Source organism: Lottia gigantea (assembly GCF_000327385.1).
Source record: "Lottia gigantea unplaced genomic scaffold LOTGIsca_22, whole genome shotgun sequence".
In the NCBI taxonomy this organism is placed as follows: domain Eukaryota; kingdom Metazoa; phylum Mollusca; class Gastropoda; family Lottiidae; genus Lottia; species Lottia gigantea.
The window spans coordinates 534,989-550,663 of NW_008708555.1; the positions used below are offsets into that span (position 1 = coordinate 534,989).

The window sequence follows — 15,675 nt, forward strand, 5'->3', positions numbered from 1 at the left end:
TAAGTCTGGTCTTGTTTGGGACCAAAGGTTACAGTGTAGTCCGAGATACAGTACGTCAAAGTCTAGTCTTATTTGGGGCCAAAGGTTACAGTGTACTCCGAGATACAATACGTCAAAGTCTGGTCTCTTATGTGGGACCAATGGTTACAGGGTAATGTTGTTGCGGGTCACGGTCCTTTCAAAACGCTTTGTTAATATTAGGACATTGCTTTCATCATAACCCGAGTAACAAACCGTATGAGCCGACGTTGGGTATTTAGAAAAGCGAGAGACGAGAGTTGAATATATCTAATCGAGACACGACTGACAGACAGCTAGATTAGCTAGATAAGCTGCTACTGATTACATTCTTGCAACCAGATTTACACAACAGTTAGAGTTTCAGACTATAGCACCAAACAATAAAACCCTGGAATTGTCTGGAATCTGGAGTGGAATTGTGGACAAGGTGGGAGTAAAACAGATGTTGTTTACCTGGTATTGATATTATTCCTCATATCGGACCTTGAACCTAACTAATCACTTTATTGGTTATTCTTATAACGACTGGGGAATTCTTATTATGTAAAATAGTTAATTTGGTTTCCAGTACATACACCCGACAAATATGACTAAACAGTGACGATATCACATCCGTATATCACAAAACGATCAATCGTAAAAGCGTTCTGCAACATATCATGGTTATGAATGGTAGCCAATATTTTTCATGATCACGTGAATCTGGTAGTTTAAACTTCAGAAACTGGTCGTTCAGGACTACAAGCGTTCGTATAAATAAATACAAGATATGGATCCACAATGTTAATAAATAGCATCATTGGTAAACCAATAGTCACAATTAAATGCATAAATTAGCTAGGGACTACATTCAGGTCGTAATATTACTATATCAACCAATTGTGAAAAGTAAAGAATCATTTTCGGGGCAGATTCAGCTTTATGGAAACTGTCGAGGATTGCCGAGTGGTATATCACATCATATATAGCTAAGGGTTAGTGATGTCTAGCAACCAGCACATTTAGATTCCAGTGGTTCCTGATTTCTTGGTTCAAAACGACATTGGCAATAAATGAATTGCATAAACATGTTATTCTGTAACTATAGCCTACCCTAGACACATATGACTATGGTTTATCAATGACATTTTTACCAATTACCGTAATTGACTGGTAAGAATTTCATCATGTCAATAAATTTTCACGTGGGAGAAATTTTGTGTGAGACAGTGGTTTTTTTTCACATGTAAAATTAACCAGCTTTATGACTATATATGGACCTGAAAGATTGGTCGGTATGAGATAATATTTTGAAATTATAGGGCCAGTCTCACAAAATCCGAACTTAAGTATTCTTGTCATCTGATTGGTCAGTCACTAAAATTCAACCTTTTTAACCAATCAAACTGCTGAATTTCCGTATTTCATTTTTAAGTTTCGTGAAACGGTCCCTCAGGGAATAAAGGTAAATATACAAAGAGTGGGCGGTCAAAACTCACCGTTGACAGGGCGTAGAGGTAGATCTGTAAATAAAACATTACCTGGTGCCATGATTCCGTCACCATCCTGCCATCCAATCAGATCTCTCATTCGTCTTAAAATCACCTCTTCCATCAATGTAAATACAGGCGCTACTTCATACGTAAACCTACAAGGATAACCAAATAAGGACATGATAATATCACATGTTGTATCACAAAGTGAAAGTGACAGCTTCTATCGATTTCCAGCTGAGCCTACCCGAATAAGCATAGCAGAAATGAATTTCACACGGCGACAGAGATTAGAACCTACCACCAATAATTGTCATCAAATGACGTAAAATTAGAACCCACCAGCATCATTATTTGTGGTCAAATGACGTAAGTTTATATATAACGCCCTAATAGACTTAAAACAGGATGATAGGTAGATAGGAGAGAGATTACACAAGTCGGTTTTCTCCGATCAAGTTTGAGTAAAATTCTGGATTCTAAAATATTGTTTATACAAAAATAAATCAGGATTCATGTTTATATGAAATTGTCGTTAAAGCCATGCCCTTATCAATAAATGGGCGGAAGCGGCAATAGTGTCGGTTGTTGAAGAGAAGATGGTGCATACTTACATATTTGTATTTGAAACAGCCGTCAACCATTCCCCAGTTACCCCTATAATATCTAAACCAGTAGACAATTGGTTGAAAAATCTCGGGTGGCCTGCAAAAATTAGAAAAAAATCATTAACAAATGTCAAAAGTGACAAATATTACAATAACGATATTATCTGATTTTCTCCATGTTATCCATCCATTTGCTAGTAAGAACTTTGTCTTATACCTTGACTGCGATAGGCACCTTTCTTGCGTCACAGAAATTTGTAAATGCAGTGATGGGATTGGATTGTATGCAAATGAATACAGCCAATCAAAGTCTTCGACAGGAAGTCTGTTAGCAATAAGTTATAATGTTTACAGTCTTTCTGACGAGGACTCTGATTGGCTGTATTCACTAGCGTACCATCCAATCAAATTACATTGTGATATACAAGAAAGGTGGATATTTAAGTCAAGTTCGTATTAGCTTGACATTTTGAACATTTTCTGCGATATTACAAGTGTAATTAAAATACGACCAACCTGTCTTGACGCAGTATTTCAGAGTTTCTTTACAATCACTGAGTATCTGCTCCAAATCTCGTGGATTCTCGTCGATATCGAGACAATGGTCCATCATTTCTCTGAGCTGGTGAGGATGGTGGAAGTCTAGTACTTTGGATGCGCGATCATTTTCTTTTAGAATGTAATCTGTGAGAATGTGGGTCATTTCGATCAGAAATCCTCGAAGTTTGTCAGAATTTTTGGAATCCAGTAATTCTGTAACAAATGAAATAATTCTTGAAAAAAAAAAAAGATTTAGGCCCTTTTTGAATGTGGGACGTTTGACCAGACTTTGACTTTTAGCTACAGGTCTTTTTTAGTCTCGGTCAATGGTCTTTTGTCAGTTATAGTACCATAGCCAACGACGAAATACACAAGGATTAACAAAGATCGCTCCTATTAGAAAGCTAATATCAATATTTTTCAATGAAGCCTATGTTCCACCCTAGGTCTGTTCGTTTGGGAGTATCAAACCCTCCCTTGTGACCTTGTCCCTTCCCCGAAACGTAGTATACACTTTTCATGGCATATTGGTCTATAAACGACTTTTACAAAATTTTTGATGTGGAAATTCCCGGAACTACATACCTTTAGAAAAAGATCCTTCGAATTCACTCCAATCCGGGCTTTTACAATAGAATATATTCCTCCTCTCACGTGGTGTCTTACCCTCATGGCTATTGGTCAATTTGCTCGAGAGGTCACGTGGTTCCTGTATATTTCGTTTTTTCAATTTTTGGAACATTCCGCAATCGAACGCCATTTCTTGAGTGTCTGAAAAGAAAAGGCTGAATAGTATTGATTGGATTTTTGTCGGTGGTTCCTGCAATTCCACTAAAACTAAGTGTTTGATGACGCCACTAATCGAGTAAGATACAAGAATGTTTTGCGATTAGTGAGTCATCAAACACTTAGTTTTAGTAGAATTGCAGGAACCACAGATGTCTGAAAATTGGAATGGTGTAAGTAGATGTCATCAGTGTCCCTTATACACATAAAAGAATTCAGAAACTTCTTTACAATTCTTTTAAAGCGTTTCACAAGAGTTATTATCCCGGGGTTAATATTCGCTTAAATACGAACTTCATTCTTCTTCATAATTATTAATACCCAATATTATCAACAGCTGTTGAAAACTGTACAGAGCTGTAACTAGGGTCTTTTTTCTATGAGTCAAGACCCCTGTTGTCTTTAAAGTCAGTTATGTCTAATAGGCGATATATCTAGCGGATATCATATTCATATTTTCAATCTTTGAACAAAATTTATTGTTTGTCAAATTCTGCATGTTATGCCTTGATGTAGTTGTTATAAAGCGATATGAGCGTATAAATATCAACTGGCATGTTTCAACAATTTCGTTTTCTTTTTTAATGATAACATTGACCAATTGTGAGATAGTGAAACCCAAAGTAGAGCAATATGAAAACCTCTTTTGGGTTTCGGTCAGAAACATAATCGTGATCATAATCATAATTACAGGAATGGGCGACGGAAGATAACGTGTTAGATTACAATATATATATATATCTTTTAGGTGATTATTTGAGTGCAAATCAGTTTTCATTCCGTGTAATCTGATATAATGGAGCTTTAATGATAAAACTCGACAGTATGGAGCTGGTATTGACTGAATTTTGATTAAAATCGGGTGAATTGTTTAAACATGTGTCGGAATTCTCACACTGGAATCAGTGCTAGACTGTTTTCATATTGGAACTGTCGCTTTTCATCTTTCATCTAGCCAATAAGACAATTTTCTCAAGTCCCAACTACGTCAAGGTTTTTCTTAACGCTTTCTTTTGTTATGAACCAAATACGTTGTCGAATTTTTAAATATTCGTTTTATTTTTCAAGATTTTCCATTGTTATGAACCCAATGCGATATAGACTATAAAGACAGCCGTTTCATTTTTTCAGGATTTTCCTTGTTGTTTTCCATTATTAAGAACCTACTAAGGTCTAGACTCTAGATTCTAGAACATATATAAATCCTAATTTGCCACTTTTCTGCACATAAGAGTAATTGTTGTTGCTGACTTTTCACCCCGTCCTGTGCTTTCGTGATTTCAATTACGTATTTTTTACCACCTCTTTCACCAAAGTTGTAGACGATTGAAACTGTTTAATTTCTTTACACCCACACGATGTAACATAGTCAACGACTATCGGCAACTAGAGATGCACTAATTGGTCGCCGGAATACGTGACGAAAACACGAGAAAAAGTCGACAATGACAGCACTACACGATTTCTTGCGTTTCCTATACAAAATTCCTTGCAAAATTCGTATCAGCTTGACATTGTGAAGATGAAGTTAGTAATAGCTTGACATTGTGAAAAAGTTCGTAATAGCTTGACATTGTGATGATGAAGTTCGTAATAGCTTGACACTGTGAAGATGAAGTTCGTAATAGCTTTACATTGTGAAGATGAAATTGACATTGTGAAGATGAAGTTCGTAATAGCTTGACATTGTGAAGATGAAGTTCGTAATAGCTTGACATTGTGAAGATGAAGTTCGTAATAGCTTGACATTGTGAAGATGAAGTTCGTAATAGCTTGATATTGTGAAGATGTCTGTATAGGTGCAAATTTTTTTCTCGTTCAATTTCATATCCATGCATTATTAATTACATAATTTACAATAACTCCTAATTCCTCTACAGCTGTTCTCATAATTCCTCATTTATATAAAACTGAATGGCTAAAATAAAGAATAAAACTGTACGAGGGTAGTGGAAGGTACCTTAGTCAAAAGGAAAGTTGGTCACCGTAATTTAGTCACAAGGTCACAGTAAATTGGTCACATACAAATCAGTGACACGATGAATTATGGTCAGTGTAAAATGGTCTTAAGGCAATTTGGTCACCAGAAATATCCTACCGGATAGTGGTCACATAGTACATTGATCACAGTAATTTGGTTACAGCGGTTATTTAAACATTGTAAGAGTAGACGAATATTGAAACATGGACGTAGGGTAAATTGGTAACAGCAATTGAAGTCACAAGGCAAATTGTTAACAGTAAAATGGTCACAAGGTAAAATGGTCACAAGGTAATTTGGTCATAGTAATTATAGTCAGGAGGTAAATTGGTCACAGTAACATGGTCACAAGGCAATTGGTCACAGTAACATGGTCACAAGGCAATTGGTCACAGTAACATGGTCACAAGGCAATTGGTCACAGTAACATGGTCACAAGGCAATTGGTCACAGTAACATGGTCACAAGGCAATTGGTCACAGTAACATGGTCACAAGGCAATTGGTCACAGTAACATGGTCACAAGGCAATTGGTCACAGTAACATGGTCACAAGGCAATTGGTCACAGTAACATGGTCACAAGGCAATTGGTCACAGTAACAAGGTCAGAAGGTAAATTGGTTACAGAAGTGTGATGGCAAATAGGTCACAGTTATTCGTCGACATTGCTCAATTGAATTTAGTGACGGTTTTCGAGTTGTTAAGGGTTGAATGTGGCATGATTTCGACTATTAGTAAAGGTACTCGCATTAACTGCCTAATTGCTCTACGATAAGATTATGAAGATACTATCGCTTTTTCTATTCCAAACTGCGAACTTTTCGAATGATCCTCAAGTAAGAGATGAAATAGAAATTTAAAAAAAAAGAACCGTAGGCCTACTGAATAGATCCTGACGCATGACACGAGTGAATTATGGAAAATATTATAAATACGTTTCCACGGTAACTCAAGATGCAGAAGTGATCAGAATTCTTCCGGGACATTTCACTAATAAAACTAATATTTATGGTCACGTGATACTTGTCTGTTTGGGTGTGAAATAAGTTAGATTTGAAATCTCGTGAGAGTTGCCGAGACATATGGTGTGTGAAATGAAAGTGATGAAGTGTTATTAACGCTCGATTTGAAATATTGTCATCAATTTTCACACGTGGTACGTTCGGTTGATCAAACTTTGACATAGTTCAGAATCTCTAGCTTGAGCAGTCTAAATAAAATTTGAAAAATTTCCCCAAATAAGATATAAGATATAAGGGTACCTCGTAGAAAATCACTTTAAACAATTTAAAGGTCATGGTGCTGGGGGTTGAAATTTTCGTAGAAAGCCGGCGAATACTTCTAACGCGATTTTGGAAGTGAAAGTAGAATACAAAAGGCCTATACATATTTCATTGTTTATGAAATCTAGAAAAGTTGGACGTTAACTTGTAATCAACTGACCTACCACCAATCAAGTAAGTTGGATTTTAACTTGTCATCAACCGACCTACTGTCAATCTAGTAAGTTGGACGTTAACTTGTCATCAACCGACCTACCGTCAATCTAGTAAGTTGGATTTTAACTTGTCATCAACCGACCTATCGTCAATCTAGTACTAGTAAGTGGGACGTTAACTTGTCATCAACCGACCTACCGTCAATCTAGTAAGTCGGGCGTTAACTTGTCATCAACCGACCTAGCTACCGCCCATCTAGTATTTTGGACGTTAACTTGTCATGAACCGACCTACCGCCCATCTAGTACTAGTAAGTTGGACGTTAACTTGTCATCAACCGACCTACTGTCCATCTAGTAAGTTGGATGTTAACTTGTCATCAACCGACCTACCGTCAATCTAGTAAGTTGGGCGTAAACTTGTCATCAACCGACCTAGCTACCGCCCATCTAGTATTTTGGACGTTAACTTGTCATGAACCGACCTACCGTCCATCTAGTAAGTTGGATGTTAACTTGTCATCAACCGACCTACTGTCCATCTAGTATTTTGGACGTTAACTTGTCATCAACCGACCTACCGTCCTTCTAGTAAGTTGTACGTTAACTTTTCATCAACCGACCTACCGTCAATCTAGTAAGTTGGGCGTTAACTTGTCATCAACCGACCTACCGTCAATCTAGTAAGTTGGAAGTTAACTTGTCATGTATTGACCTACCGCCCATCTATAGTAAATTGGACGTTAACTTGTCATGGACCGACCTACCGCCCTTCTAGTAAGTTAGACGTTGCACATCAAGTTAACAGTTATCTCATTTTGAACGTTTGATTAAACGAAACTAGTGATTTAAAGTAATACTGCCTCTTAGAACGGACACGAAATTGAAAGTCTCAAACTTGGTCAATGAGAGCGCATGTATATATTCATCAGTGGACTTACCTGGTGTCATAACTATATTTTAAATATGAAGCGTTTTTCAATAATTACCTGCAATTTTATGGATATTTACTAAGTTTCATTTTGGTCGAGTAAAAAATGTAATATTTTGGTCATCTTAAAAAGTAGTGTTGATATCAATAGTTATAGCATTTTTTCGGGTAGTTTTCTGGAAGTTTTTACTAAAATAATTTAGCCGTAAATTTTTAAACGCCAAAAATATTCAAAATCATATCGAAAGCTTTCATGACAAACTTCCAAACTTAAAAATGAAACAATCCAAAAGTAACACAGTCAAAAACAATCATGAAAACTTTCAAGTTTTAAAAATGAAACAAGTCCAAAAACAAGACTTTAAAAACAATCATGAAATCTTACCCGAGTTTTGTTCGTCCGACATCAATGGTAATCCAACAGATAATACCCTACAAGCTTGACAAATGGAAGTTATTGGTTTTTCTCCTACACTTGTAGAATATTGAAACTGACACTTGGTACTTTTCCTATCATCTCTCTCTCTCCCTCTCTCTTATTGATCTAGAATCAATTAGCTCAAGTCCAGTGATACCTGCTTTCCCCAGCACTGACCAAGCCCCTACCAAGAGTGGCGTTTCTAGGAATCTTTCGGTGAGGGGGCTGAGCAAAGCCACCCACTCAATTCGACGCAAAAATTCAACTCAGATCAGATGCGACTGTCGTAAAACCATATATGATGATTGCTTGCATCAATACACTTACCAGTGGCGGCACCAGCCTCCCGAGACTGGGGGCAAATGCACCTTGTAGCCCCACTTCACTCAACACAATGATACCGGTTTTGCAATACGTCGTCCTTGGACGGTATTATCATAGTTTCTCAAAGCTACCATGTCATGTTTTTTTGGGCTTTTGTATATTTTTCTGTGTTAATAATGTGACTAAATAAGCGACTAAATGAGAGTACCTAACTAGGGTCTTTTTTTGCATTCGGCAAAAATACTGTTGTCTTTTAAGACAGTTATGCCTTTCATCGCAACGCTTCCGGCAGACTTCAACCAGTACCCACCTTAACGTAGACATCAAATAGGCGATATAATTAGCGGATATCATATTTATATTTTTAATTTATGAAACAAAATTTATTGTTTGTTAAATTCTGCATGAGGCATATGCCTTGATGTAGTTATGGCCCTGATCGAAATAAAAGAGTTACAGGCCTTTGCAATAGACTAACCCCAACGCTTGACATCAAAGAGCCACAGACACAGACGTTTATTTTTTCAGTTCTCCCAAAAATTTCGAACAGCTGTTACAAGTCACTGAATCTAATGCAGCTTTCGAGCGATAAAACCCTTTTGGATTGCAAGATATAAATCAAACGGTATAATTAAATAGAAAATAATATTTTGACCAGAAAGTAGAAAGGTTCATTAAAGATTAAAATATTCCCCAACACTTCACTTCAATAATAAAATCAATTCAGAAATGTCAAGGTTCTCTCCCCTTGTCATGGAACTCTTCAATTAATGAAGATATTAAACGCCATCTGTTGCTTCGCTGCTTGTTGAAATTATTGAACAAGTTGATTCTTTGTCACTTTCTCCGCCGTTATTATTCTGCGATTTTCCGACGCAGTGATATATTAAAGATCACTAGTCTTAAATGCTTTACTCATAAAGGATGGCAAATATATTTCCTTTAGATAGACAGATTTTCGTATCTGCTATTTTGATTGGTCGTTGATTAAACTGTCGACCAATTAGATTCGTCGCAACATGATTTGGCGCGAAAATACTGGATGAAAAGTCACAAACGATTCAAAAGGATTGTCGTTCGACATTATTATGTTTTGCCATAGAGTTATAAATACAAAATTATGGTTCCCACCTTGCTAGCAGATTTTCGCGAAGATAGTTTTCAATCAACCAGTCATTTAAATCTGGCAAGTAGGCCTACTTGATTGGGACGTATCATGGACACTCTTTATGGGATAGTGATTTTTATACATATTTGTTCATATTTATAAAACAAACCATACAGAAGAAGTGAGATGATTGGCTTGTATGGAAATCTTAAAAGATGCAAAATGTGGTGGTACAGAAACACATGATTTAAGTCAGTTTCATTATCTTCTATTTTAAGTAACAATAATTGAAATTAAAACCATTTAACAAATATGATCATAAAATAGGCCTAAAAATCGTGAACCAATCAGAAATGAGATTAATGGTAATGTAATATCTTATCCACATATAAAATGTACAAAAACTGATCAAAAACTAAGAATGGATAACTGTCAATCAAAATTCAGACTGAACAGAAATAAAATAACGAACTGCTCATCACTATATATATTTGGTTTCCTTCATTTTAGGTATTTTTTGGCCAATATGAATTACATATACACGAAGTTTGTAACCTATTATCATAGTAAAAAATTGTGGTTTTAAATTGTAATCACAACTGGATAATTCTGTTAATATGGCCTACATTCAAGATACCTGGGGATTGTGCTCCAGAAGTTATTGGGTGGGTTCTCCATAGAGTTGGTTCAACCAATTCCCATGGTAGTTGAGCCACTGGCTAGAATCACAGTTTACTAAGTAGGTGTCAATCTGGCAATGGTTTAATACAGATTTTTTTCATTTTTATGTGAATATGTGTGCCACCCACCAACTTTCCTCTGCACACTCAATCCTCCATTTTAATATCCCCCTGTTTCGAAGCATAACCCTAGTCGCCTATTCTCGAATCAATGTTAGCGTGAGCATGTCTTTGGGTCTTAACTTTCAAGATTGTTAAAATTGTTTCAAGATTATGAGGAAATGAGTGACACATTACTTAGAAATGACACTTTTCAACCAGATTATATTCCCAAAAGAAGTGTCTCCCTCTTACACCAATATGGTAAAAAATGAGAACAATTATTATACCATGTTTAAGGTGTGATCATTGATTTATCAGAAACTCACTGACACTTTCTCAGCCTACTTACTTACAGATATTTGGATTGTTAGAAGCTGTGGTAATGGCAAAATACAAAAGGCACAATTAATTTTATAGTACCGTACCTATATGAATTGAGATTCCTGCTCAAGATATACAGTGGTCTTTCGTAAAGGACATTGAGAGAAATCAATATGTTTAGAAGCCCAAAACATAGTCCTAATTAAAACATGCCTTTCGTTTCTGATCGTACCACAGCCAACAACTAGTAAAATATCTATCAAAGGCATGGTAACGTTCAGCAAGTTCTGACCAGATCTTAAAATAATGTGGGATTTCGTGACTAACAGAGACAAAATTCACCAGGGCGGTGGATGAGGTTGTTGGTATCTAAAAGTCTGAACAGGGTGAGCTACTGGTGGATAACGTGAATAATTTCCATAACGAAAACTATCATTTTCTTCAGTTAATCGTTTCAGTTTTTCTTTCAAATCTAAATTCTCTTTCCCAGAATGCAACAAACTGTCCTCGAGTCTACGCACTTTGTTTAACAAGTCTCGTTCTTTCGATTTAGCCATGTCTGTCAGGTCTCTCTCGCGATCATTTTCCTTTTTAAAGTATGCCACTTCTTTCCGCAGTACTTCCAGATCGTCATGGTAATATTCCTGTTGGTTTTCAATTTTTGTGTCATTATCTTTAAACAGTCTTTCCACAGCTTTTTTCTCATTCAATAATTCATTTTTCAGCGCTTTCACTTCCAGTTCTAATTCAGTGTTTTTTAATTTCAAATCCTCGTAAGTTTCAGTGCTTTTTACTGGTTTTTGATCGAAATCAATTTTATGCCTTGGGATATCAGTATCATCACATTGACTGGACTCAGACGATTTTAATTCCCCTTCCTCCACAGTATTATAAGGACTATTATCGTCTGCCAATTTTGGAGCAAGTCTTTTCGTTGGGGACACACTTTTGGGCGAAAATTTTTCACTTCGGGGTGACTCACAATCTCTCCTTTTATTTTCAGAGTTTGGTGATTTTTTACTCAGAGACTGTTTAGGAATTTTCGATGGACTAGCTTCAAAAGATTCCTCTTTTCGTGAAGATTTCTGACTTGAAATAGACAACGATCGTCGACGATGGCTTCCATGACTTGACCGTGAACGACTTCTTTTATGTGGTCTTTCTTTGTGTCTTCTGTTATTGACAGGGCTAGCTCGTTCATCTTCCAACTCTGTATCGCTGTCCTCGGCCTTCGTTTTCGGAGATTCAGATTTCTGACTTTTAGAATCTCTGTCTTTGGTTGATTCTTCTTTCTTTTTCCGATGAAGTCTCCGAATACGTTCTAGCTCTTTTCTCTTTTCTTTTTCAGATCGGTTTTTGTCCTTTTGTTTTAGTTCTAGGTCCTTTACACCAGCATCTCCCGAATTAGACGCAGGTTTTCCAGAAGAAGGACCTAGTCGTTTTGAAATGGATGAATTATTAGGAGTATCTCTAGAGTTATTTCCCTTCCCTTCATTGGAAGAATAAGAAGAGCTTCTTGTTTGGCGCCCAGGATTTTCATTTGGGGGAGCCTGTCTTCCACATTCCTCTTGGGGACTCTGCACAGCAATACGTTTGTCTGAGGGTTCGTTAGGTTTTTGTGTTGTGTTGACGACGGCTATTCTCCTATCCCGACCATCACCATCACTAAATTGTTCATGAGGTCTGAAGGGAGGTTGGTCCTGTCGGAAAAAATGACCATCACGATTTGTTTCTGGTCTGAAGGGTGGGTTGTCGCGATTATCCCTGACTTGGAATCTGCCTCTGCCATGTCCACTTATATTATTGTAATATGGGCCTGCATCTTGCGCTTCTCTTGGGCCATAGGGAGACGTTTCACGGGTCATGTTCGCACCACAAAATGGAGATGGGTCTCTCCTCATATTGGATCTAAATGGTGAAGGCTCTCGAGAACCAACTAACTCAAAAGGAGGAGCCTCTCTGGAATTAACTAGTCCATATGGGGAAGTCTCTCGAGACATATTCTGCCCAAACGGAGAATGATCTCTAACATTATGAGGTCCAAATGGGGAACTGTCCCTAAAGTCTCTTTTATCGTAAGTAGAATCATACAAGGAAACCATGCCCTTTGATTGATGGGGGTCAATTGAGTGGTACCTAAAGTCTGGATTCCTCAAAAAACGGTTGGCCCCATTCATGTGGGGCATTGGATTTCCTCTTCCAGCCATTTTGATGAATTTATTAAGTAGGTTTATATCACATCTTTACACTGAAGCATATTCACATTTTATTTCATCTCATTTTCACAAGATTAGCTTTCACAATTTTGAGATTTGCTGGATTCTTATTGAGTGGCTGTTTATGCATTAACAGACTGATTTCAAAGGTTTATATTTGATATATTGTATCATGGATTCTTTGGTGTTTTTCCCCCTCCTCTTTACACAAATTTCCTGGCATTAGTTTTCAAAGCAATGTAATGCATCTAAACTCAACAAACTAAGCCATTCTCTTCATTTCCTCTTTCAAACTTTAAATTGATAATCTGGAAAGAAGAAGAAAACATGGATTATTACAGTGAATCAAATTCATAAACAGTGGAGGAAAACTGTATATTTTTTGCAAGTCTGGTGATTACCTTGTACTGGTAGGGTCTACAATAACAAAGATGATATAAACAAGTACAATATAGTTTGTTTTCTAATAGAACGGAGGGTAAGTGGAACTGCCATCAGACCATATGTAATTATTTAAAATCTCATATTTCTCTGAAAAGTTATATGTAATGCTCTGATACAATAAATAACTTTTGGCAAGGACGTGTTACAAGATCAATTTTTACTACTGGTACTGAAAGTAGATCAGATCTCTAATTTTGAAGGCTGTCTCCATCGTTTTATATCATAACAACTTACATGTTGTGGACATCAAAAGATAAATGTATACTATAATATTCTAGAAACAAGACCCTGAAAACTTTGGTTCGTCAATCCTATCCTTATTAAAACAATAACAGAGGGGGGCAACAGTCATTTTACCCTCATACGCACATTTTACTTTGTCATTGTGTCCAAGTCGGTGTCAATGTGGCTTTGAGTTTGACTCTCTCTCCATCTTTCCTTCAAATCTGATAATAAATTCTTGAAAATGACCCAAAATGTCTTGACCTTCTTATGGAACCTCCCTGACATCACTAGGTCACCACTGGCACTTGTCATGGTCATAAGGCACAATTCAGTCATTGCAATTGTTGTGGACTGCGGCTTAGACTTTCGATCCGCCCTCCAAACAAATGTTTTACTCACCTATTTTGATTCCAATTTAAAGCCGATCGACTGGAACTCGCATTTTTTGCATGGTCGAGACAAATAAAAATCTTATGGTATTTAATTAGTCTTTAAAAATACAGAAAAAACACAAAAACCTGCAATAATTTTAATTTTTGTAACTCTCTTATTTAGGAGGAGGAAAAGTACGAATAGACTTGAACATCAAGCCCTCGTTAAATAGAGTTGCTTCCCATTAACTGTAATTTTTAGCTATTGCGACGTATGCTCTGATCTTGCCAGTCTTGGTTTCATATCCAGGATATTATATTGGAGACTGTCGGACAACCCCGCATCAATTTACATAATCGGCACGTAGACCACGCAGGCTACGCAGTGGCGTTTCTTAGGAAACATCGAGCGGGTGAGGGGGTCGAGCAGGGCCACGAAGTTTTCCAGGCGGGGGTACAGGCCTTTCTGTCAATATATCAGTATATGTAAGCCTATGGAGGGAAAGAGAGGCATGGCAAAAAAGCTGGGCCACTAATAAACGAGTCTATCTCTTGGGTTTCTTTAATATAACCTCTTATTATTAATGATAACGATCACCTTTATATTTGAGCACATAAGGGCATAATCAAAAAATGAACTGAGAGAGTGAGGGTGTTCACGAAAATCGAGCGTATAATTTTCAGACCACAATTAACTAGATTTGTTCCCCTTCGACCACAGTATACTTATTTAACAGTTCTTAAAGTGCACTTTGACCAGTTGCAAGCATCATTGGCAATCAACTCTATCAAAGCTCCTTGTCATTCTTTATATTCATTACATCAGCCGTGAATAAAACAGGGGGAGATGCACTAACAGTTGGGTTGGGGTTGGTCTCCAGACAGGGCAAGAAATTTTGACTTGCCCCCCATGAGTCCCTGGACTATCAATGCGACTGCTTGGTGCTCATATAGGCATCTTTTAATCAATTTTTGCATGAATATCCTTGCTCAACAGTGGCGTTTCTAGGAAACATTACTTTAGGGGCCCGAGCAGGGGGCCACAGTCTATGCGTTCACTATGTAAATTGATAAAAATTTTGAAAGTGAGGGGGCCAAAGCTGGGCTCTGCTCAACTCATCTTCACAATGTCATTCTATTATGAACTTCCTCTTAAACCTTGACTGCAATAGCCACTACTTTAGTATAACAATCCAGCAATTTGATTGGATTGTAGGCCAGTGTATACAGCCAATTAGAGCCTTTGACAGAAAGGCTGTAAACAATATTGCTTTGTGTTCTCTGTTGATGCCCCTGATTGGCTGCATTTGCAAGCGTACAATCCAATCAAATCACTGCATCTACTACTATGCATCTTAAATATTCTGCTTAAATAAGTTATTTTTTCATGAAATGAGGGCTATATTTTAATCAATATTTTTAAAACAATATGAATGGTTATTATATTTCAATGCTGAATAATACAGAACTTAATTCAAGATATTTAATTATAAATGAATAACACAAAAAGAATGAAAGTTTAAATTAAAATCAAAATCGTACTGTTAAACTTCTGTCAAAAATTTGCTTTTGAAAATTTTTGTAGCAAATTGTAGTTTTGTACTACAGGACATGTGATATATCAAGAGATTGCATGATATATCTGGCCCTAACAGTTCCTCTGATGATGGGTGTGGCACCAGGCAGGG

At 36.9% G+C, this 15,675-nt stretch overlaps 2 protein-coding genes across 2 annotated transcripts in view; both read right to left on the reverse strand.

Moving 5' to 3' along the window:
• LOTGIDRAFT_115956 (hypothetical protein) overlaps positions 1–2,816 on the reverse strand; it is a gene marked incomplete at both ends in the record, with an annotated part of 17,325 nt that extends 14,509 nt beyond the window's left edge. The window contains 3 exons of the mRNA XM_009054541.1: positions 1,542–1,648; positions 2,108–2,198; positions 2,618–2,816. Coding sequence (XP_009052789.1) covers positions 1,542–1,648; positions 2,108–2,198; positions 2,618–2,816 — 397 coding nt within the window. The remainder of the gene's footprint in view (positions 1–1,541; positions 1,649–2,107; positions 2,199–2,617) is intronic.
• Positions 2,817–9,802: 6,986 nt separating this feature from the next.
• LOTGIDRAFT_231786 (hypothetical protein) lies at positions 9,803–12,938 on the reverse strand (the record flags this gene model as incomplete). Its single annotated transcript, XM_009054542.1, has 1 exon — positions 9,803–12,938. The coding sequence occupies one exon, from the start codon at positions 12,936–12,938 to the stop codon at positions 11,070–11,072; it is 1,869 nt and encodes a 622-aa protein (XP_009052790.1). The 3' UTR covers positions 9,803–11,069.
• Between the last annotated feature and the right edge of the window lie 2,737 nt (positions 12,939–15,675).